Raw genomic sequence first — 23,194 nt, forward strand, 5'->3', positions numbered from 1 at the left:
AGGGAGGTGCGGTGTGTCGGCCTCCTCAGCAAAGCCTCAGCTCATCCACAGGGGCCAAGCCCACCCCAGAGCCATCTCCCCTGTGTTTGAAAGGGCAGATGTTCCCTTATCCCAAAACACAGAAATCAGGACTCTCTCCAGGAGGAGAAATGCAGAAAAAAAAAATAAAAAGCATGCAAAAAAAAATTTTTACAAAAATGAACACCATTCCCCAAAGCACCAAAAAAAGGGTGAGATAAAGGAAGGGGAAAGGAATTTAAACAGAGAAGGGAGAAAACCCAAAAGCTCAACTCAAAACAAAAATAATCCAAAGTAACCAACTATGAAAAAAAAATTACAGTTGTACATCTCGGCAGCAAAGCTGTCAAACCAAGCAGGTACAGGTGAGTGTTGGGTGGTTTGCAGAGCAGGATGAGGAGGAGGGAGACATGGAGAACATCAATCATTTCCTTATTTTCCATCCAGAAGTGAGCTGGGGGTTCAGGGTTGAACTGAAGCTGAACAGGGTTTGTGCAGCTCCACCTGGGCTGGGTCCCTCAGGGTTTGTGGACTCAGGGTGGGGGATCAGAGGGATGGCACAGGAAAAGCCTTGGCTGTGTGATGCATCAAGGGCTGAAAACCATTTTCCCCAGAGCAGCTTTCCCAGGTGGGGACAGATGGTGTGGAGCACCCCAGCTCCCAGCCCAACACTGCATCAAACCCTGGGCTGCAGGAGGGGGGATAATGAATTTAAGGGAACATCATTCTTCATTGAAGGGGACCCTGAACACTGGGAATTCACCCTGAAATCCAGACCTCCAGGGCATGAATTTCAGGAATAACATTTTTAAAAGTTTCAGTTAAAAAATAGATGCATTTCTTTAAAAAAGAAAGAAGAAAAGTAATCTCAGGCCAGAGTGTTTTCTAGTGACCCCTTCCCCACCTGCCCAAATTTAGCCAGAAAAATTGTTATTACGCCAGATCTGCTGGCCACATAGACATCCACACATTCATCATTGATTTAAAAATATATAATATATATAGAGCACACATACACACACACAAATATATATTAGAAAAAGAAAAAAAAAATCCTTCAGAAAAACTCAATTATTAAAAAAAAAAGAAAAAAAATAAAACCAAATTCCACAGCCGGTGCGTTTATCCGTGATCATGTACAGTAGAAGCCAGAAACCCCTCCTGCTCCCCTGGCTCCCCTGACTGGGAGCTGGGGGAAACACATCAGGTTTTCACAGTGGATTTGTCAGCAGAGAGAGAACTGCTCCTCCCTCCTCCCACACAGAAAGGGCTTTAATTTATAGCGAGTTAATCAAACCTAGGAAACACAAAGTTACAAAGTCCATCATATATAGACATCAAATGTACAACAGCCGCGGGCCAGTCCCTGGGCTTTGGCTCTCGCTGGCACCCGCAGGGGTTGGGGACAGTTTGGGACACCAGGGGTGCGAGTTCAGCCTCTGGAACGGTGTCACAGTGCGAGGTCTGACAGCAGCTCCAGGCTGGACAGCAGATGGAGCAGAGACTTCTCAGGAGCCAGGCAGGGTGGGATGGAGGCAGCCAGGGCTGAGGAAGGCGATGCCCAGGGCAGGGATGTGACCTCCCAGCCCACAGGGAGGACAGGCAGCTGCTGTGTCTGCATCCCCTGGTGCCCACCAGGGAAGGGAGGGACGCTGGGTGAAGCCCCATGCAGCTCGTGGCACAGTGGGCTCATGGAAAAATGCCTTTTTCTCCCTCTCCTCAAGAGAGCAGCACTGACTGAGGGAGAGGGATGCCCGGGCTGGTGCTGCCTCAAAGGGTCCTTAAGGTGTTGAGCCAGGGATTAAAACATCCAAACATTCCTCTGGTGTGAGCAGCAGCCCAGGGAGCTCCATGAGCCCCTAAAGCTGTATGAGCTCCTGGGGGCAGAGAGCCAGGCACAGAGAGAAGGCAAGTGAGACCAGACTCCAGGGAAGGAGCTTGGGCAGGCAGGAGAGGAGTGGGAGAAGCTCAGCAGCACTGGTTCTCTCTGTCTTCCCCTGACAGCAAAGAAACACAACCCCCTGTGCTGTGCTGTGGGTACTGGGGAGGGGAGGTGGCCTCGGGCACCCTCTGCTCCTCTCAGGGACCTCCTGAGCCTTCGGAGTCCTTGGCTTGGCTAGGAAGGTGCTGGCTTCAAAAGGCTCCTCCTGCGGGGTTTTTTTCCTCAGGGCAAAGAGAAAAAGAGATTTTGATGGGGCCAGAGATGCCCCCAGGCCGGGGAGGTGGATCTGTGATTTGTGCAAAGCACCCTGAACTGGAGTCCTCGCTCGCTGTCCTGCGGGAAGCCGGGATGGAGGGACTGCAGGGAGCTGGGGGCTGGCAGTTAGGAGTCTTCCCCGAGGATCTCTGTCACAAAGGAGGCCATGTCAGTCTCTTTGGTGTCGTGCAAGGTGAAGAAAGGGTGTTCCTGCCAACGAGATCAAAGAAAACGTCAGCTGACACCACAGATCCCAGGGGATGTCACACAGCTTCAGGTGGATTCCACTCTCCTCCCCAGACTCCCACAGACACCATTCTTCAGCTAAAAGATGAATTCTGGCATTTCTCAGTTCAGCCCCAGCAGGACACCCAACCTTGGCAGCTGTACTGCCATCCTTCCAGGTCTGAACTCTCCCAGAGCAGACAGGACAGAGGGAGAAAACACCTGGAAACCCTGACCTTAACACCCATGAAATCAACACACCCTTCCACACCTCTGACACACTACACCCATCCCGCTCCATGCCTGAAAAATCACCCATGTGTTGTCCCATTTCCCTGCTGGACCACTGAGTTGAGTTTCAAAACTGGGAATAAAGACCAGCAGAAGCAGCTCTGCACTCACCATAAGTTCTAAATAGTTCATTCGCTCAGCTGGGTTCTTCCTTAGGCTGGAAGGAAACAAAAAAAAGGGACAGAAAGGCTGTAGGATCTTTTGTTGAACATGGCTTGTCATAGGGGATCTCCCCTTCCCATGGGCTGCACCCATCCCTCTCCCTCCTTGCCTGAGCAGGTTTGAACCACCAGCAAAGCAGCCAGGCAGGTAACTGGGGAAGGACAACCCAGTGTTGTGCCACAAAAAGCACAAGCCAAGCAGCTCTGCAGTCTGCCCCACACAGAGAACAACAGGGAAGGAAAGGATATGGTTTCCCAGCACCTGCAGGGTGAGCTTGCCCTTGCCTGCCAGCTCCAGGGAGCAGGGGACACCCTGAGGGAGCAGCATCCCACAGAACCACAAAGCAGCTTTCACCCAGAGGCTGCCAGGGGGTGCTTCTGGTTTCGCTGCCACTTTGCCAGAAAACACCAACACTTCAGCAGCAGCGACAGGAAAAGGGGAAGAGAAACCTCTGCACCTTCCAGCCAGCCTGGGTGAGTCAGGCTGAGAGCAAAACCAGTTTGGGCAGCGCTTCCTGCCATGCTGAGCACCAGGTACAGCAAGGAGGGCAGAAATGGGCTAATAAAGGACAGCCAAGCCAGCCCCACACTCCACTGCAGCCCCCACGGATCAGGGCTGCCCCTCAGGCAGCCTGGGAGAGCCAGCAGTCCCTGCTGGAGCCTCACCACTGTGCTGTGAAGTCCACGAACTCCTTGGAGAAGCGTTCGGGGGGCAGCTGGGGCGAGGGCTCCTCCACCACCTGCTTGAGCTGCTGGAAGGGCGTCCCCCAGGACTCGTACGGGAAGCGGAGAATGGCCAGCTCGATCTGGGGGCGAGGCAGGGACACGTGAGAAACACACCAGGAACAGACCCACCATGCCCAGACAGCTCAGATTCAAGGAAAATCCTCCTTCCTCAATGTGAGACACACACCAAGCACAACACCACAATGCTCAGATCCAAAGGAAAACCCTCTTTCCTTAATGTGAGAAACACACCAGGAATAACCCCACAATGTTCAGATTCAAAGGAAAACCCTCTTTCCTTAATGTGAGACACACATCAGGAACAACCCCACAGTGTTCAGATTCAAAGGAAAACCCTCTTTCCTTAATATGAGACACACATCAGGAACAACCCCACAGTGTTCAGATTCAAAGGAAAACCCTCTTTCCTTAACATGAGACACACACCAGGTACAACCCCATGATGCTCAGATTCAAAGGAAAACCTTTCCTTACAAACCATTTTCAATTTGGGTCATACCACCTTTTTTTTTTCTTATCTTTTTTTTAAATACAAAGACCCAGAGGCCAAAAGTACTTCCTTTTGAGGTTGGTTCAGCATATTAATGCATTTACAGGAAGTCACAAAAGATATGTAAAATGGGATTATTTAAAAAGATAATAACAGCACACAGTTTCTGCACTGGCTTCCAAAGTGCTCTGCTGGCCCTAAGGCAGCCTCTGGGCCCTGGGCTGGCACTGCATGAACTAAACACACAAAAAATCCACAAACCCAAGAAAAATTAAGCGCTAGAACGTAATTTTGCCAAAACCACCTCAATTACTGGGTTCTTCCTACAAGTCACCACTGCTCCATCCCTCATTTAAGCAGGAAAAAGTCTGTCACAGCTCTTGGGTAGTCTCCTCATGCCAAGGATCAGCTCCTGTCTCAAAATGGGCAACAGAACATTGAGACCTGCCTGGCAGGCTGTGATGGGATGGGAGGAATAACAAACCTGAAAGGACAGAGCCCAGTGTCCCTCCCTGCCTCTGGGTCGGGTCAGGGGAACTCAGTTCCTGCTGCTCCAAAACTGAATGAAGCCACCAGCCCAGGAAGGCCTGGAACAGCCCTGCAACTCAATGGCCCACAAACTGTCTGGTCTGAAATCAATCCAAGTCCTTCATAAAGAAAATAAACCTAAAAAATCCCAGGAAGCCAGCCCAGGAGGAAGACACAAGGAGGAACCAAACACTCAGGGGCTCCATTCAGCTGCAGGCTGGCCAGCTTCCAGCAAGGTGTCCTCTCCCTTCCAGCTTTGGAAAGGTTTGGATATTCCATCACTCAGAGGCTCCCATCCCGCAGCTTCCTGCAGCTCAGATGACATTCCTGATGACATTTCCAGCCAGCCAGACCAGCTCTGCACTGGCATGGGGACACCAGGGAGAGGGGCTTGGGTTTGGCACTTGGGTATGGATGAGACCACGCTGGAATATTTGCCAAGACACAGCATGCACAAACACAGGGATGCAGCCCCCAAAACAAAAGCCTAAGAGGGCACAGGAAAAGTTCCTGAAAATAATCTGCCCTCAGAGAAAATCTCCTGGAAAGCAGGAGCTGTTTCCCAGGCAGCATCCCCTGGAGCCAGCAGCTGGGATTTCCTCTGTCCACTGGCGCCAGAGGATCTCAGCTGCTTTCTGCAAGGTCTGTTTCTTGCAGGAGGCAGATAAACCATCCCAAGCAGCTGCAGTTTTGGAACTGAAAGCATTTCCCCTTCCTGTTGGCTGCTCTGAGCTACCCCGCAGGCAGGATTTGCTGCAAACCACACACAGCAGCTCTCAGTGCAGCAGGACTGGAATCCCCTGACAGGCTCTGCTGACTTGGGGGGTGAAGCAGGAAGGCTGAGCCCCAGCTGCAGCAAACCCTGCTCCACTGACCACCCCTCAGCCAGCAGGCAGGGAGCTGCTGGGCATTAAAATCCAGAGTCTTGGATACTCAGCATGGATAGTCATTGTCATCCTGATATTGTCTGCTGGGAGCTTAAATTCCCTGGGTAATTAACCTCATTGTCCATGCTCAAATTGAGCCCTGCTTGACGGGCACCCACCCAGCTGCCAGTGCTCCCAGCAGGGCACAGCCCCACCTGCCCAAACCCATCCCAACCCCAGGGCTGCAGGTCCAGGTCCCAGCCCTTGGTGTTACCATTGTGATCCCAAGGCTCCACACGTCTGACTTCACGTTGTAGCCCTTCTGGTTCAGCTCAGGGTTTATTCTTTCTGGCTGTAACAGCAAAATGGGAGATGTTACCGCTCCTGATTTCCCAGTGCAAGCTCCACAGAGCACATCTCAGTCTCCAAAAGCCAGGCTGGGTGGATTTCCCTGGCTCATGTCCTCAGGGAGGCAGGGTCTGAGGTTGAATGAAAGCCACATCTTGCTCCACACAACTCACATCAACTCTGCCTCTTTGAAGGGGAGTGAATCTTGCATGATCCCTCCCCCAGGAGCACACACTTCCCACATGGATGCCACAGATGGCAAAGGGAAATTCAGACTGACTTGAGGATGAAACTAAACAATCCTGCCAAGAAAAGCCTCAGCCCTTTCTATCCAACAAGGAGCAGCGCCACAACCAGTTCTGTGTCCTTCTGCAGGTGGAAGGGGCAGAGGGAGAGTCACTGTGGGATTAACACAGAGCTGGGTTTACAGGGAGGCTCTGCTGAGTCAGGGAGAGCAGAGCACTCCCGAGTGGCTTTTATCTCAGGCTGGAGGTGGAACAGACTCATTCCTGAGCAGGGCTGAGGCTGCACAGGGGTTGCACTTACAGCCATGTAGGGTTTGCAGCCAGCATCCATGGTCTTGGCTACAGAGTCCACCAAGTAACCACTGATCCCAAAGTCACACATCTTCACGTGCCCCTCCTTGTTGATCAGCACGTTGGAGGGCTTCACGTCTAAGAGGAAATGCAAGAGGGAAAATTTGGGTGTTTGCAGGGGTATTGAAGAGTCTGAGACAAAACTGGCAATTCCCTGCAGGCCTGGGAGGGACCAGGCAGGCCCCAGCACAGGGGAAGGGAGACAAAGCCCCACCAGTCTTACTGCAATAAAAGTTATTCACAGGTGAATTACAACCACATCCTTAGGGAGAACAAGTCCCCTCTCCAACCAGGCCGGTCAAAAAGTTGAAATAAAATGTTGAGGAGTTTTTCCCCAGCTCCTTAGGAGAGATTTATGTGCCCAACACAGCCTTAAAAGCAGAGCTCTGCCAAACCTTCAGGAGAGTTTGTCTCATGCACATCCTGATCTGTCTACAGCTACACAAGGGAGCTCACCAGGGTGGAGAGCAAGACCTGGGTGCTACAATTCCTATCTGGGATTTTGTAAGGTCTCCTCCAGCCCTCACTTTGCTAAAACTACCCAGCCAGGAGGATTTGGGGATTTTATCTCCAAGAGCTGCCTTCAAGGCACTTCTGTACTCCAAGAGGGACAGAGATGCTTATAAAATAGAGGTGGTAAGGAATTCTGTTGTTACATTCAACCCTTCATCTGGAAAGAAGGAAGAGAACAACACCTTGCAGAAAGGGAAGCATCTCAGGAACAAGCATCTAGATCTGTTCACCACAGTCCTGAGCACCAGCAGATTCCACTTTAGGCATCCCACAGGGACATAGCACAGCTGGAAAGGTGCCCTCCCCTAGCCTGGATCTCCAGCCACACTTCACTAACCCCATCCAGCACTTACCTCTGTGGATTACAGACAGTTTACTGTGCAGGTGCTCCAGAGCTCGTACAATCTGGGGATAAAAGAGTGGAAAAGCACCCATCAGTCACAGGCAGCAGCAGCCTCTCACTGCAAACACACCACAGCCCCCAGCAGGCTCAGGGGATGCACAAACCCATCTAAGAACCCAAGAGCCACTCACAGACACAGCCATTTTCCCCAAAATGTCTTCAGGGATGGTTTTCTTCTTCTCCAGTACTTTCTTGTAGAATTTATCTAGGGAAGTGTCCATGAGTTCCATGCAGATCCACACGTCACCCTGCGGATGGAGAGAAAGCAGCTGAGAGGGAATTCCCTGGAAACCCAGGGGAGATAAAGGGCTGGAGATAAGCACAGAGAGGTGTTTTGGGGACAGTTTGGTGCAATCCCACAGCCCCAGGTGGCCCCAGGCACTCAGAAGGTCAGTACCTCACGGAACAGGGCTCCGTAGAAAGTGACTGTGTAGAAGCAGTCCACTGTCCTCATGGAGATGTCCAGGTCCATCAGCAACCTCTTCTGCTCCTGAGTGTTCACAGTGGCTCGAATCCTCTGAGACAAACATGAAACAACAAGAGTTTGGTGTAGGTGGGGTAACCAGATATCAGATATTCAAACAGTAGAAGATATTAGTAGATATTCAAACATTTGTTTTAGGTTGGCTAACTGGCCAACCTGCATGGCTAAAAGCAAGCAAAGCAAAAAGGCATGACTATAACTTTTGATTGAGCTCCTTGAATACCCCAGCCTGACTCAGGACCTGCAGTCCTGGGGCCAGGGTGTTTTATCCTTCTTTTGCAGCCAGCAGCACCCAGGAGGAGACGCCCAAATTGCCTCTGCCAGACAGAACCTCAACGAATGCCAAGCCCTTGGCACGCTCTGCAGAGGGTGCAGGGCCAGGCCAGCAGCCTGGACAGGCACTCTGCCATGCCAGCCTTGCACTGCAGGCACCAATCCTGGATTCCCAGGCCTGTTATCAACCCCAGTGTGCCCAGCCAGTATCAGCACAGACCCTGCACTGGCCAAACCACACCAGGAACGCCAGAGCCTGCCAAACCCAGATAAACCCATCCTCGTTTTGCCACAACCAGTGGAGCTCAGCAGTTCCTCTGCTCCCTTGGGGCTGTATCTCATGATCCTCACTCCACCCAGGTGTCCCAGCCCAGCCAGGTGTCCCAGCCCAGCCAGGTGTGCTCACCTTCACGGCCATGATGGTGCCGCTCTGCGCGTGCCGCACTTTCTCCACCACGCCGTAGGCCCCACGGCCCAGCTCTGAAATGCTCACCAGGTCATCAGCTTCCACCTCGAAGTTCTTCGGGGAGAGAGGACAAAATGGCATCAGGGACAGGCAGGTTTGTCAGCAAGGAGATCAGCAACACTGTCAGCTCGCTGGTGCAGAGCGTTTCGAACAACAGACGACTCCAGAGGCACCATGATGGGGGTATTTTTGGCTCTGTTGAATCACAGCCCAAACCCTCTCACCCCACGCTCACCAGGGTTCATTTAATTCCCCCTCTGCAGCTGGAGATCAGGACTTTCATCCTTTAAGCCCAGGGAACGTTGCCACTAAAAGGGCATCAAAGGTTGGTGCCTCTCTGCCTGTGGGGATTACCCACCAAGGGTATTTCTGCAGCTGCTGAATTATCTGCAGGATTTTAACAGCTCCTGTGCCAACATGGGCAGCAGTCAGGAGCCTCCACCAAGCTCCAAACCCCTGTGTGCAGCCAGGGATCCCTCACCTCTCCCCACATCCCTAAAATCATCAGTCACAAAAACCTATCTGTACGTCTAACAACACCTCTCTTAGATGGGGTGCACACAGCAACTGCATTTCTAAGTGAGTTCAACAGGTTTTACCCACTTCCAGTACCTTCTCCTACCACCAAAAAGCTGCCAGCAAGGTAAAACCTGCGTTAACAGCAAGAAAACAACTACCTAAGCTGTGAAAAAGCCATGGCCAGAGCTCACCCTGACAGTGCAGGGAGCCAGCGAGCTCCTGCACCAGCCACAAACAAGTTTCCCTAAAGCCACGTTCCCCTGTAATTGCTGCCTCTGCTGGGCAGGGCACCAGCCCAGTGACACACAGGCTATTTTTGGATGCTGCATTCATGGCTCCTAATAAGTCACAGCCTCCTTCCAGCCAGCCTTTATCCAGCCTCCAGCTCTCCTCCGGTCTCAGGGAACGAAAATAATACCAGGATGCCAAAGTGCCCCAGTGGCCACAAAGGCAGCGAGGGTGGGAAAGGAGCTCGGCACAGCTCCGGATACAGAGCTACGCCCTGCGCAGGGAGAGAGGAAACGGCCTCTGGCTGGGACATGTGGCTGCCAGACTCTGGCCAGCCCTGTCCCCTCAGCACTGTCCCCTCAGCACAGGCAGCAGCCAGCGGGTCTGCCCGACCTTCCTGCCAGCCCAGATGTGGCTGTGGATGGCAGCCAGATGCGGCGGGCAGGGAGGGCTGAGCTCAGCCTGAGCTGTGCCCTGCCCAGCACAGGAAGGTTCTGGCCCTTTCCTGGGCAGGACGTGGATCCTGAAGTGAGGAGAGCACGGGCAGCAGGCAGAGGAGCAGTGCAGGGGCCTCCAGGAAGGATCTGGTGGTGCTTTTTGCACACGTGTTGTGCAGTTGTTCCTGGTTATTGTGTTTTTCCTTTCCTGGCATTTGCCCCGAGGCTCCCAGCACGCTCCAGAAACCAGCGCTGCCCTGCCCAGCAACAAGAGGCGATGGAGGCACCCACGGAGCCCTCCCAGGACAATGGGATGCATGGCATGGCCTGTGCACATCCCAGGGACCCGGGGTCACCACCCACCTCCGCTCCTGAAGCTGCACTCCTGCCCAAGGCCTCTTCTACACCATGTCACTCCAAAATACCCGGACCAGACCCTTCCTGCAAACACTGGAGCAGGCAGGGAAGTGACTCTGGAGAGTTTTCCCTAGGCTGCAGCACTGTCCCCTTGCACACAGTGCCCAGGCTGTTACACAGAGCATCTCTGCCACAGCTCTTGCTACACACAACACCAGAAAACAGCACAGGCAGCAGGATTGCTCCCTGGACCCAGCCAAAGCTTCCTCTCCTCAACCCTAATCCTTGCACTGAGGCCAAGGGACCCAGATCCCATCAGCCAAGTCACCTCCCAGCCTGGAAGGGTCTGGATATAGGGCTGATCCAATGCAGGGTATTTTTAGCTCGTTTGCAAATAGCTTCTGCAGCCCCAAGAGAGCCCATAACAAGAGAATGAAATAAAGAGGGACAGTGGCTATTTCCAGCAGTGCTTTTCATCAGGTCATCAGGAAAGACTTTGGAGAGCCAGAGAGAAACTTTGTGCCCAGCTTCTCCTGGGCCTCAACCAGCAACACAAGCAGGATAAAGGGACTGTGTTTGGGGCACTCTGAGAGCTTGGTGAGGCCACCCTCATTTAGGGCAGATGGGTTGGATCATCCTAAAATGGTTTAGATTGAAAGTTGTATCCCATGAAGCTGCACTCCTGATCTGACAGGTTGCAAGGCACAATCCACAGAGCTCCCCATGCCCAGGGAAAACCAAACTGGAAGGAAGCAAAAAAAGAAACCCCATTGACACGTACTTTATCTCCAATGGTAATGAAGGCCCTGGAGTCCAAGTTCCTGGGAGGCCTGCAAGAAATGAGACAGAGTCAGGAGAAAGCCCAGCTTCATTCACCCTCTTGGCCAGGTTTCACATTCCTTTGAGCACTTTCAGCTGCTGCTTTCCCCCCTGTGCCTCACTGTAGGTTCCAACCAGCCCCCTCCAAACACCCACAAATGCTTTAAATCGTGCCAGTAACGCCTCAACCCACACCCACGGGGCACAGTGAGAACCGCAGGGAATCAGCCAGGTGAGACATGCACCAAACCACCAGGCTGAGAAACCATTCCTGCTGGGGAGAGGAGCCTGAGGAGCTGAGATGAGACGTTTCTGTGGCAGAGCAGCTCGGCTGTCGTGTTTTGACAGGCAGGTGTTGTAGCAGCACAGCCACGTAGCCCGAAACGCACGCGAGGGAACAACAGGTAATTCCTCCCCTGTGAGTCATTTGTGTACACTCTGCTGCCTGTTCCAGGCAGCCAGAGCAGGCAGCACTTTGGTGTCACCCTTTGCACAACACCAGGCAGGTGAAAGTTGTGCTTTATGGCCTTTTTTTCCTTATTGCTGCCCACTTCCCATTCTGGGCAGCACGGTGCTTTTAGAGCCACCACGAGTGCCCTGCCCCTTGTGCCTCACTGCTGGGCTCTCCCCATCCCCTGGGAGCTCCTAAAGAGCAGAGATTGCCCAACTGGTTTAGTCTCAATTCCCATCAGAGCAGCCTCCAGCTTCAAGGAAGTACTTTGGGCTCTGAGCAAAAGCCTTGCACTGTGCAAATATTTGCACTGCAGCTTGAAAAGCAGGGAGAGAAGGAGCAGGGGGCAGCTTGCACCGGCCTCTGGGCATGCAAAGCCCTGCAGACTCCAGCATGAGGCCTTCTCCAGGGGGAACTCAAACCCTGGCAGGAGCAGAGGCAGATGTGCCTGTGGGCAAAGGAGGTGGCTGTTACAGACAGGGCAGGGCAGGGCTGTGTGAGCTCCCCTGCCTCCTCCTTTCTACCCGGGGTTTGCCGCAGTGATATTTCCCTTTTGGAGCCTTCAGTGCTCTCCTGGAGTTCTCTAGAAGAGGTTTCTGGGGCAAACAAGGCTCGGCAGTGGTGATGCAGCCCAAAGTGTTTTGGAAGAGCACCATGGAAGTGGAATTTTAGCAGTCTGCTCTTTGTCAAACCAAGCACAGCTACCCTGGGCTCTCCCCCACAGCATAACAAGCATCAGCAGCTCAAAGCAAACAGGGCAGGGAGAAATTCCAGTGCCCTGAGATACTGCTGGGCACTGGCCCCAAACAGTACAACAGTGCAAGATGTCTGTGTCCTCCTTTTAGCAGGGTAAGGAGCTGCAAACAACTTAAACTAAACCTGATACTCAGGTCGTGTAAAACACTCCCCAACCTTTGTGCCTCTGGTTTCTGTTGCGGTCCAGCTACCACCACTTCTCTTCCCCTGCATTAAAATTCTTCCCTCAGGCAGATTCACTCTCTCTACCACATCTTTGCCCTTTGGCATTGGCAGAGCCATGGCAGAAACACTGGGGAGAGCTCCCCAGAGGATTCTGAGTCTTTGCCTTTGGGACATTTCCTATCAAACAGGCACCTCCCAGAGCCACACACGCTGTGCACATGTCTGCACACACGTGTGCAATTCCTCCTCATCATCCAGCTTCACAGAAAAGAACAACTATGCTGATTTTGGGAACCCTTCACAGGCCATTCCCCCCGGGGAAGTGCCAAATGCAGCTCTGGAGAAGCTCCAAGCAGCAGAGATCCTTACGTGGTGTTGGCCACGGGTGGTTTGATGGGGACACATGTTATCCTCAGGTCCCGTTTCTTCTTGCCTTTCACTGCAAGAGAAGACGCACAAGTGAGGCGAGCAAAGGGATTTTTGCTCTTTTTTCCTTCAAGCACCCTTTTCCCAGCAGCCACTAGGCAGGAATGCACGGCTTGGACCCCTCACCAAGGTCAGCAAAATGCCAAGAAAGTCACAGGGACCACCTGCCCAAAATTTCAGGCAAGAGCCAGAGCACAAGAGGGTCTCAATGACACTGTTGAGCACTGCTCTGTAGAAATAGCCAAGGGTGCACCAACAGACCATTTTCCAGGTCTTGCAGCCAGGGACTGTACCCCAAAAGTGCTCTTTACCCTTCATGGCCATTAACAGTCCCCTCTCTTTGGGGTTTAAACCCTTTCTGGGGTGAAAGCTGCAATTTCTGCTGGGAACTTACCTGGTTTGTGTGGCTCCAAGGATCCTTTGGAATCTGAAAGAGAAAAACGAGACAGCAGCTCAGCCTCCATGTGCAGCTGGGCTTTGGGAGCACAGCCAGGCCTGGCCCCATCCCCGTTTCTCCAGCCACAAGAGGTCCCCACGCCATTAGTGATGTGCAGGGCTCCCAAAAAACATTCCCAGTCCAGAGGGCCCCAGCCCCCGCCTGGCCCTCGTGGGAAGAGTCAGAGCTGGATCTGCCATGGAGAGCAATGACCACGAGACATCCAGCAAAAATCCTACAAAAGCACTCCAAAATCCAGCAAAAGGAAGGGGTTGGTCCCAGCAGGAGAGGGGACACCCCATTCATAACAAATGGAAAATAGGGAAAAACCAGACATGAGCTCACTGTCAGCCAGCAGCGAACCCCTCACAAATCTGGGGCTGAGACACCAGGACAAGGCACCAGGAGTGATGGCAAGAGGATGCTCCTGTCCCCCTCCTTTAAACAGCCCTGAGATAACAACACCCACTGCTGCAGAGGGACACGGGGCTCAGGCAGGGCCAGAAACCTGCAGGTGAAGAGAATTCCATCCCTGGGAAAACAAACTGACCCCAAGGGGCTGAAAGTGCAGCAGCCTGGAGAGCATGGAGGTCCTGATCCCCCCAGGAGAGACATGGGGGCAGCTGCACTGTGCAGGCAAAGCTGCTGTGGCTGCACAGAGCTGGAGGATCCATTGGAAAGCAGGAATACCAAGGTGTGCTCCAGGCTCAGCGTGGCCTTGGACAGCCTTCCAGAGCAGCTCCCACCTGCCTGGCTGCTGGGAGCAGGCGTGTGGACAAAGTCCAGCACTCCAAAGGCTGCCAGGGAAGGGAGGGGAGAGCGAGGAGCTGCAATTTCAGCAGGAGACAGCACCGTGCAGCAGCTCCTGCAGCTGCAGCAGGACACAAAGGAGACACATGGCCAGCATGTCCCCAGCTCTGACAGCCCCCAGCCCTGTGCCCTGCCAGCTCCAGGACAAAACAGGGACTCGCTTCTCCTGCCTTGTCCTTCCCCAAATGCAAACCTCACTGAGGTTGTGGGTCTGCAGCACACTGCAAATGTCCCACCTGCAGGACCAGCAGCATCCCTCCCTGCTGAGGGAATCAGCACAGATCAGCCCACACCCCCACCTTATCTGCCACTTTTCCTGCATCAGAGCTGAGCCAAAGGCTCCAAGACCAGCACAGTTTCCATGATGTGAACTTCCAGCTCAGTGAAACCAGCACAGGAGCCACTCCACCCCAAACCCATCCCGCTGGGATGGAAAGCACCTGACCGTGTCAGAGCAGTCACAAGTTCTAATTTGTGAGCCTGCAGAGTTTCCCTTCCCCACTGCCCACCCAGCAGGGCTGGAAGGGGCACTATGAATAGCCCCACACACCCACGGATGGCACTTGGCAAAACACCCAGTGGAGCAACGATGGGAGCAAACACAGAACGGAGCCAGAGGAACGATCCTGTCCGTGGGTTCAGCAGTGCCTCCCTTCCCACTCCCAGCCTCCTGCTACTCAGTGTGGGAGGCCAAGAACAGAATCTACAAACTGGGGTCCCCTGAGTCCTTCTGCAAGCTGGGGAGTTGCTGTGGGCACTCAGGGGATGGATTTTGCCCCGTGCTGAGCGTTTCACCACCAGGACCTGCTCCAAAACTCCGTTTGGTCTCTGCTCCACACGCAGCCCTCCCTCCTCAAGCAGTTACCAGCCAGACCTGCACACGAAGCCCTGCAATCCCCCCATGCTGGCTGGGATCCTGCTCCATCTGTTTGCTCTCCCTCTCCCCAATTGCCATAGTAACCCCGCGGAGCCGGCACAAAGCGCCTTCTGTGCCACCAGCAGCTCCCCTGGCACCGTGGCCGTGACTCACAGGGTCCACAGGCACCCAAGCCAGCCTCTGCAGGGCGGCCTGAGCCCTTCCTCAGCCCTTCTGGGGGTGGAGGGAGCTGGGAGCACCCAGGGTGGGGTTGGGAATCACAGGGTGCCTTGTCCAGCAGAGTCCAAGCTTGCAGGCAGGATTTGCAGCATGGGATACCAGGGCAGCAAGGGACACAGACATTCCCTGTTCCAAACCCCCAGCTCTGTACAGGAGAGTCTTTTGATGTGCCCTGGCCATGAACTCTGCTGTCACAGGCACCCTGTACTCCCAAACTTCCACCCTTGACTTCCCAGAGGTGGAATCAGCAGCCATCCCTTTCCCAGCCTGTCCTGCTTAGCCCCAAAAGGCATTTCCTAGCTCCAACATGAAAAAGCACTGATTAAAGCAGAGGTATTACACCACCACTCCCAGACTCTGCCTGGGCCACCTGAGAAGGACAGAAAACCCAGCTCAGGAGATTCTTGCAAGAATAAAACCCCCAGGATGCTGCCCTGCAGCCAGGGAGCTGAGGCAGAGGTTGGACTTGTTTGTTACAGCTCTCCTAAAATCTGACAGGAGATTTCCAGCTCCCAAAGGCCGGCCTGGGCTACTCCTTGCTGCAAGCTTCTCCCACTGCTTGTGCCTCTCCCCAGGGAGAGCCCATGCCCCGTTCAGGGTGAATGAGAATGCAGGAAAAACCAGGGAAGGGAATAAAAAAAAGGCCAAAAAGAGAGAAGCAGCAAGGCAGTGGGATGGGCATGACATGACCCTGCAACTCAAGCCCTTCAGCCCCCGCAGGCAGCTGCTGTCAGCTCCTTCCCACTGGAGAGTCCCTGGCACTGCCTCTCCTACCCCTGAGACTCAGCACAATCCCTCCCACATCTGGGATCCTGCGAGGGTCCCTGCAGGAGGAATTGCCAGAATGTGCACAACTGCTTCTGTCACCTGAAAATCCTGGAAATGCTCCAGATTCCCAGGGCACTGGGCTCCTGCAAGAGGGGTGTCTGCAAGCACAAGCTCCCCTCAAGACATCCCTCTGCAAAGGCCAAAAGGCAGGAGCAGGACAAGGCGATTTGGGGACGTGTCCTGGTTATCCCTGCCAGCCCTGAGCCCACGGGGTGGCAGGGCACCATTCTGGGCACAGGAAAGGGCTGCCAGCCACAGACACACACACAGCACAGTGCCCTGCACCCAGGCAGGGGAAAATTAGCTGACAGAAGTTCCTGGTGCGGATGAAATTGCAACCCACGTGACGCTGCAGGCACGTAACTGCATCCTTTATGCTAAGAAAGGAACCATTTCCTCCTAAAGAGAAAAAAAAAAAAAAAAAAGCCCAAAGAGATTCTTTCTCATGCTATAACCACCACCAGTTAAGAACCACCAGACATTTCCTGGAACTGCCTAATTCAACACCGGAATCCTCATTTTTGCCACCACCAACTTCAGCCCTACTGAGCTGCACCTCTCCACGGGAGGTTTTTCCTTCCCACTCTGCTGGCGTGGGCGGAGAGAAATGAACAGGACAATCTAAAGAACTGCAAATAAAACTATTTGCCTGAGTCGACCTTTGAAATTAAACCTCACCACTGCCTCTCCAGGGCTCTGGTTGTAGCCCCAGGTGAAGTCCTGGGCACGGGAGGCTGCTCTGAGAGCTGTGCTGCTTTGTTAGTGCTGGGGAAAGTGTTTTGGATGCATCTCAGTTCTCCTGGATCCAAGGAGGAGAGTCAGATGCCATGGATAGGGCAGAAAGCTGGAGGGTGGATCCCAGCCCTGCTGCAAATAAAGAGCTGGAACAAAAAAAACATGAAGGAGGAAAAAAAAAAAAAAGAAGAAAAGAAAGGAAATAAATTGGAGGCAGGGTGCAGAACAGAAAGAGGGGAATTTGGGTGCTTGGTCATGAGAGCCAGCTCCTCACAGGCACGCTTTGTGCTGTTTTCCACTGTTGGGAGTGGAACAAGCTATCCATGGAAGCGGAAAAAGGGCTCTCAACCTGCTGAGAGCCATCACTCATCAGGCGCCGAGGCCCCGCTGCAGAGGGGCTCCCGCGGGTCAGCGCGCTCCGCACTTCTGCAAAACCGCCGGCGAGCAGCAGGAAAGAACCACGCTGCACAAAAAGCCCCTTGCAGCCCCAAACCAGCCTCTCAGCCTGTGCTGAATCACAGCTGCTGACTGCTGGGGCCGTGGGCACCCACCTTGCCCGTGCAACAGGCAGGGGACAGCCACCAAGAGCTGCTGGAAAACCCTGCGTCCCAGGAATGCAATTCAACCCCAGAGCCAGAAGCCGGCTTCACCCTCTGCATATTTTCCTTCAGACATGCTGGATTTGATTTTTTTTTTTCTTTTTTTAAACAATTAAGACGCCAGAGTTTTAACCCCACGAAACATGCAACTTTTCCAGCGCTTTAAAAATAGATCCCCAGCTGCAAAGAGAGAGACCCCCTGCCCAAGCCAGGAGAAACAAAACCGCGTGGATTGAGCCCAGAAAAGTTACACAGCCCCTTTTAGCAGCAAAACCAGCCCTTTGCTCTCCCCCACCACGTGTTTTGGAAATTGCAACATCTACCTTGCTTCTTGTCCATGGTTTCCCAGAAATGAAGAGCAGCGCCTGCACGCCTGGCACAAGAGAGGGATGGGGGCGGACTGGAGGAGGGAGGGGAAAAAATTCCCGCAGGATCCAGCGCACGGCACTTCTTGCAAGCACCGCTGATTCCTTTCAGTGGGAATGCATGGCCCCAAGCACCCGCTGGCTTCACAGAGCCCTGTGTCCCCAAATCCCAGGGGTCCCCAAGGCTGGGAGCAGCAGCCAAGGCAAGCCGGGGGGATTGGGGAAGGTAGAGCCGCGTTCGCTCATCGGCAGCTGCCGAGGTTGGCCGGACTCGGCTCCGATTACCCTTGAAAGCTCAACAGTTGTAAAAACTGCAGCAGAGAAATAGCAGGTGACGTCAACAGGAAACTGGTGGGGAGCCAAACTCCAGCTCCGGGAGCTGCCGAAGCGCTGGATTGCTGAAGTGCATCCCGGTGGGACACGCTCTCTTCCCACAAACTCAACCATTCCGAGCCAGCCTGCAGGCCCAGGCGTCCCACCGGAGTGACCCTTGCTCCAGGACAGCCCTGGCACCGAGCAGCAGAGCCCAGGCTCGATGGTTTGGGCACCAAAGGGGGCTGGGATGGAAAGAGGTCACGTTTCGTTGTGCTGCAGGTGACACAGTAATTGCTCTGCCACTAACAACTATTACCACAACAAATAGTAGAAATATTGTTCCATGACAATGCCAGCTCGGAGCTCAGCAGCTATTCCAGGGTGACAGCCGAGACGGCATCTCTGGTAGCAAAATATAAATTGCTGCATGCACTTGGCTGGGAAATAGCAAGGGAGAGTGGGAAAATAAAAGCACCCATTTCTCTGCAAGCACGTGCAAGAGAAGCCACGGCCAAGAATTGCTGCTCTTCCCCTTTCCCTCAAAGCCACTCCAGCAGAAGCCAGCCCTGATGTTCCTGATCAAAGCCAGGCTCAGCTCTGACAGGCTGCAGTTTTGTTTTCGATTTCCCTGTCAGCCTGGAGGGGAGATACTGTACCAGATTCTTTACCTTAAACTAATTATAGAAAATCTACCAGTGCTTTGCTGCTGAGCTCTCTCCCAACTCCAGGCTGTGCCTGGACCAGGCACATTTGCAGGCTGAAAAGTCAGAGGTCAAGGTAAACGCACATACCAACATAATGAGTGGCTCTAATTTTAAATAGTGTTTATGTAAGCCCCAGAAGGACTGCGGAAGGTATTTTCTCAGGCTCATTTCCACTCCCAGGGTATAGTTTCAGGCACAGATCATCAGCACATAAAGGATGCTGACGCAGGAGCTGCTCTTGCAGATGGCACTGAGAGCCACCAGCACCCGTCCCCAGCGCTCCTGGGGAGAGCAGTGCCGTGCTGCCCTCCCTTCACTCACTCCATTAACAGCTAATTCCCTCTCACCCAGACACACAGACACTCCAAGGATCTTCACAGACACCCACAGAGTCAGAGCTGCTCTGGAGCAGAAAGTCCCTAACCCAGCAGGTGGGATGGGAAAGAAGATTTCCTTTGAATTTGTCCCGTTGGGTTTCAGCGCCCGAGGACCAGGGGTGGTGTAAAGCTGAGCTTCCTGACATCTCAAAAGCATCTTAAAAAGTAAACAAACAAGGGGGGGAAAAAGGGAAGAAATAAAAACAAACCCAACCATCCTTTCAAGTCTCACTGCTGGGAACTGTTTCAAAGGTTTGCTGGTACAGTTGGAATAACCAGACGTGCATAATTTGCCAGAAATTATCCAGTCCTTTATAGGGCACAGGTAATCCCAGGGGAACAAAAAGCATCAGGTGGTGTTAACAAAGCCTCCCCATGAGGGATGTCGCCCCAAAACAGGTGAGGGATGCTGGGAGAGCAAACCCTGGGAAGAATTCAGGTACTTGCACAGGGCAGAGCCAGGGACAAGGATGGCTCCCATCCCTCCCAGCAGCCTCCTGCCAGGGGGCTGGCTTGAATAAGGGGAAGAGCACACCCACAAAAACAGCAATGAGCTCAAACAGTGCCCTGCCAACGCTGGGCCCCTCTCCCCACCCTTCCCCTGTGGACACACAGCCCCTCCCGAGGCCACTGCAGTTAAGGCTGGGTCACCATCACAGCCAGGGAGTGGAGAAGGGGACGAGCTGCTGTGCCATGAGCAGCAGAAGTGTCCCATTTGGGCTTGGAAAGGAGCTTTTTATAGGGATAGACCACAGAATTAATTAATTCACCTGTCCCCTAAGTAGAGCTGCTGCCTAACCATAGGGACAGCCTGATTTTCATGGAATACTTAATTCCCTCAGCTCAGAGACAAGCCCATGCACCAGCTGGCTGTGCCATCCCAGCACACACTGCCTGATGAGCCCACATCTCCCAGGAATGGCAGCAGCTTCCCTGGTCAAGGCTGCAGTGCAGGCACTGCCCCAGTCCGGGATGTGCTCACTGTTCCACACATCCCATGGGGATGCCTTATGTGCCCCACTATGCACAGGACACACAGGCTGGAAACTCTGCTTGAAAACAGAGCCTTTGAACTGAATCCAGGTGGAAAGGGAACAGTGTTATCCTTCTCATCCCCTTGGATGGGGCATGGCATTGTCCATGAGGCTGGGGACAATCAGAGGATGGCAGGACGTCACAGCCACGGTGCCACCAGCTCCGGATGAGGCTGAGCAAGGGAGCAGGATGTGACATCCCGGTGTCCAGCGAGGAATTTGGGGATGGGCACCTCAGCCAGAGTGTCTGACAAGCAGAGGCACTGGCACAGGCACCTCCGGGGCTCAGAGCCACGCCCGGGCTCCGCGCAGCAGCCAGATAACGCTGGGGCAGCCCCGGGAGGATGTCACCGCCCAGCCACATTCCTGAGGTATTTTTAGGTTACCTGCACAACCTCGAGGGCTGGAAAAAACCTTTGATTTTGTCCCCATGTGTCAGCCTGCCCCGTGACAATGGAACACAAGGGCTCCACTCCCACATGTGACATGGGGCCAGAGTCCCCTCAGGAAGCTGAGAAGCCCCGTCTGGCTGACACTGACACGGTGACATTACAGGACACAACAGGTACATGGCCAGAGTTGTGGTGCTTTGCACCAGAGCTTGTGCAAAACCCCTGTGCAAAGGTGGGGACAGTCATAAGAGCAGCTATTCAGAGCAGGAACTGAGCTGGGGTGCAGGCAGAGCATCCTCTGGGATGGACACTGCCTCCTTTGCATCCTTCACTTCAGTTGGATTTCCCTCAAAAAAATGGACACTGCCTCCTTTGCATCCCCTGCTCCAACTGGATTTCCCCCCAAAAAAAGCAGTGGCTGAGACTGCACCTCTTCAAAGCTCAGCTTTGTCCTGAGACAAAGATCTGGAAGGAATCCCAACCCTGATGCCCTGGGATTGTCAGGGGAAGGCAAAGGACACAATGCTTAGAGAAAAACAAAGAACACACTAGAAGAAAAAAAAGCCAGATGCATCATCCATCACCTGTGCCCCTCTCCTTGCCAGCAGGTACCAGCATCACCCCTTCCTTTGATTTCTCACTCCATAGGGTAAGCCATGAAAAAATAAAATCTGCTTGGAATTGATGTGACTGGCTAGTGACAGTTTCCTGATGGGAGAGAAAACTCAAACTGTCCTTGGAATAGATCAGCCTGACAGGAGGCACAGTGGGAAAGGGAATAGTTTGACTTTGTAATTGTCAGCAGTAACTCAACTCCAGCATCAATAGGCACTTTTTCTACCCAAACTGGCATCATTCAAGTACTTCCAGGTGTCCTTGTAAACTTATCAAGAGAGCAAAGTATTCCCCTCTCTGCTTCTTAAAAAAAGAAAAATTAGGAAAAAAAAGAGATTTCTACCATCCTCCCTCCCATTTGCTTTGGGCAGGGATAGAGTGATGTCATCTCCGCAAATGATGTAAGAGAGCAGACACCTGCTATGAAAATGGAATTTATGGAGGTGAAAAAAAAACCCCTTCACGTTCCCAGCTGCCTGCTCTGGGAGAGAGGCAGAAACAAGAGACTGACCCAGGTGCTTTCCTGGCCCTCACACTTCAGGCAGGACTTTAAGAGCAGCATCTGCACTGGGGAGCAGCCAAGCAGCTGCTCAGAGGGTTCACAGTGACATTATTCCCCAGCCTGAGCTCCCTCAGAGGAAAACTCCTGACCTCCAGCACTGAGCCAGCACCACATCTCTGAGGTGCAGGAGCAGGGAAAACCCTGGATTATTCCCTTTGGAGCAGGGTGCTGTTCCAGCAGCTCACAGAAAGCAGCAGGAGAGTGCTGCAGTACAATTCCCTTCATTTCCTGCTGTTCCACAGCACAATTTTGCTCTTTTTGGTACATATTCAGTGCCAACCCTCTTCCCTGCCTCTCCCATCCATCCCTCCTTATGGCCCACAGCATGTGCCTCCTGCTCTCCCTCCCATCCCTGTTCCTCTGGCCCACAGCACAGACTCCATCCACACTCCCAGAACCAATCCCACATCCAGCTGGTCCATGAGAAATCACCTGTGAACATTTCTCTCCTTTGTTCCATCACACTCCCTGCTGCAAAACTTTAAAAATTCCCCCCAGTTAAAGGCTGGAGCATCAGCACACTGCCACCCCACTGCCCAGCATCACCCTGGCTCTTATCAAAGGCTGGACCAGGTCTGTGTGGGGAAAACACTTATTTTCTGCTGGATTTGCCCAGTACCCACAGGGCAGCTTTGATTCATGACGAGGAAAAGCTCCCCAGGAAACGTGCCCACAGCTCAGCGGCGCTTTGCCACCACAGCTGCTCCTCTGGGTGGGATTGATCTTCTTTCCCCTCCTTCTGTCACTCTCTCACATCCACCCTATCACACTGCACTTTTTCCAGGGTTCAGGGAAGTGAGAGCTGCAGGTTTTTCCTGGTAAAGGCAGATTAGAGAGCTGCCTCTCCATCCCAGGAAGGCAGAGGTCTCCACAGCCGGGCTGGTCCCGGCGCATCCGGCTCACATCCCAGCCCAAGAACTCGCAGTGACTCAGCCCAGCCCAGCCTGCAGCTGTCTCGGGGCACACTCAGGGCTTCCAAGAACCATTTCCATTTGAGTAAGAGCAAATCAATTTTTAAGAGTCCCCTTTTCTCTCAGAAGAGCGAGCCTCACATCCGTGCTCTGTGGAAAGGAGAGGCGCTCTCTCTGCAGGGTGATGTGTGGAGAGGTGTCGCAGACATCTTTTGTGAAAGATCTTTTCTTTAAGATTTTTCCTGCTGAAGCTGAGAAGTTTCAGCAACAAATGTAAACCATTATCATCTGCTGCTGTGGAATGCAACAGGTCCACCTGTGATGGGCCCCTCTTAGATGTTTATAATTAATGGCCAATCAAGACGGAGCTATCTCGGACAGAGTCCGAGAGAGCTGCCTTTTGTTATCATTCTTTTCTATTCTATTCTTAGCTTAGCCTTCTGAGGAAACCTTTCTTTTCTAATTCTTTTTAGTATAGTTATAATGTAATATATATATATATATGTATATATCATAAAATAATAAATCAAGCCTTCTGAACATGGAGTCAACATTCTCGTCTCTCCTCTCATCCAAAAACCCCTGTGAACACGGTCACAGAGAGGAGCTGGAAAGAGCTGTGTGAAACATCAAACCTGTCTGAGATCAAGG

The 23,194-nt window shown here is 53.1% G+C and overlaps 1 protein-coding gene across 2 annotated transcripts in view; it reads right to left on the reverse strand.

The window, feature by feature from the left end:
- Positions 1-1,917: 1,917 nt before the first annotated feature.
- The window catches only part of MAP2K3 (mitogen-activated protein kinase kinase 3), a 28,465-nt gene continuing 7,188 nt past the window's right edge, over positions 1,918-23,194 (reverse strand). Inside the window, exons 1-13 of one of the 2 annotated variants that reach the window (XM_054271043.1) lie at positions 17,592-17,815; positions 13,159-13,191; positions 12,708-12,777; positions 10,929-10,977; positions 8,547-8,660; positions 7,781-7,900; positions 7,515-7,631; positions 7,334-7,385; positions 6,418-6,545; positions 5,798-5,875; positions 3,559-3,698; positions 2,843-2,888; positions 1,918-2,425 (exon numbers count right to left, since the gene is read on the reverse strand). In XM_054271043.1, coding sequence (XP_054127018.1) covers positions 2,342-2,425; positions 2,843-2,888; positions 3,559-3,698; positions 5,798-5,875; positions 6,418-6,545; positions 7,334-7,385; positions 7,515-7,631; positions 7,781-7,900; positions 8,547-8,660; positions 10,929-10,977; positions 12,708-12,777; positions 13,159-13,191; positions 17,592-17,607 — 1,047 coding nt within the window. In that variant the 5' untranslated portion in view covers positions 17,608-17,815 and the 3' untranslated portion in view covers positions 1,918-2,341. Of the gene's footprint in view, positions 2,426-2,842; positions 2,889-3,558; positions 3,699-5,797; positions 5,876-6,417; positions 6,546-7,333; positions 7,386-7,514; positions 7,632-7,780; positions 7,901-8,546; positions 8,661-10,928; positions 10,978-12,707; positions 12,778-13,158; positions 13,192-17,591; positions 17,816-23,194 lie in introns of those variants that run through there. The other variant, XM_054271044.1, reaches the window with a different exon arrangement.

Source organism: Melozone crissalis, unplaced genomic scaffold, assembly GCF_028551555.1.
Source record: "Melozone crissalis strain CALT ecotype California unplaced genomic scaffold, PUWL_Pcris_2 ptg000012l_1, whole genome shotgun sequence".
Taxonomy (NCBI): Eukaryota; Metazoa; Chordata; class Aves; order Passeriformes; family Passerellidae; genus Melozone; species Melozone crissalis.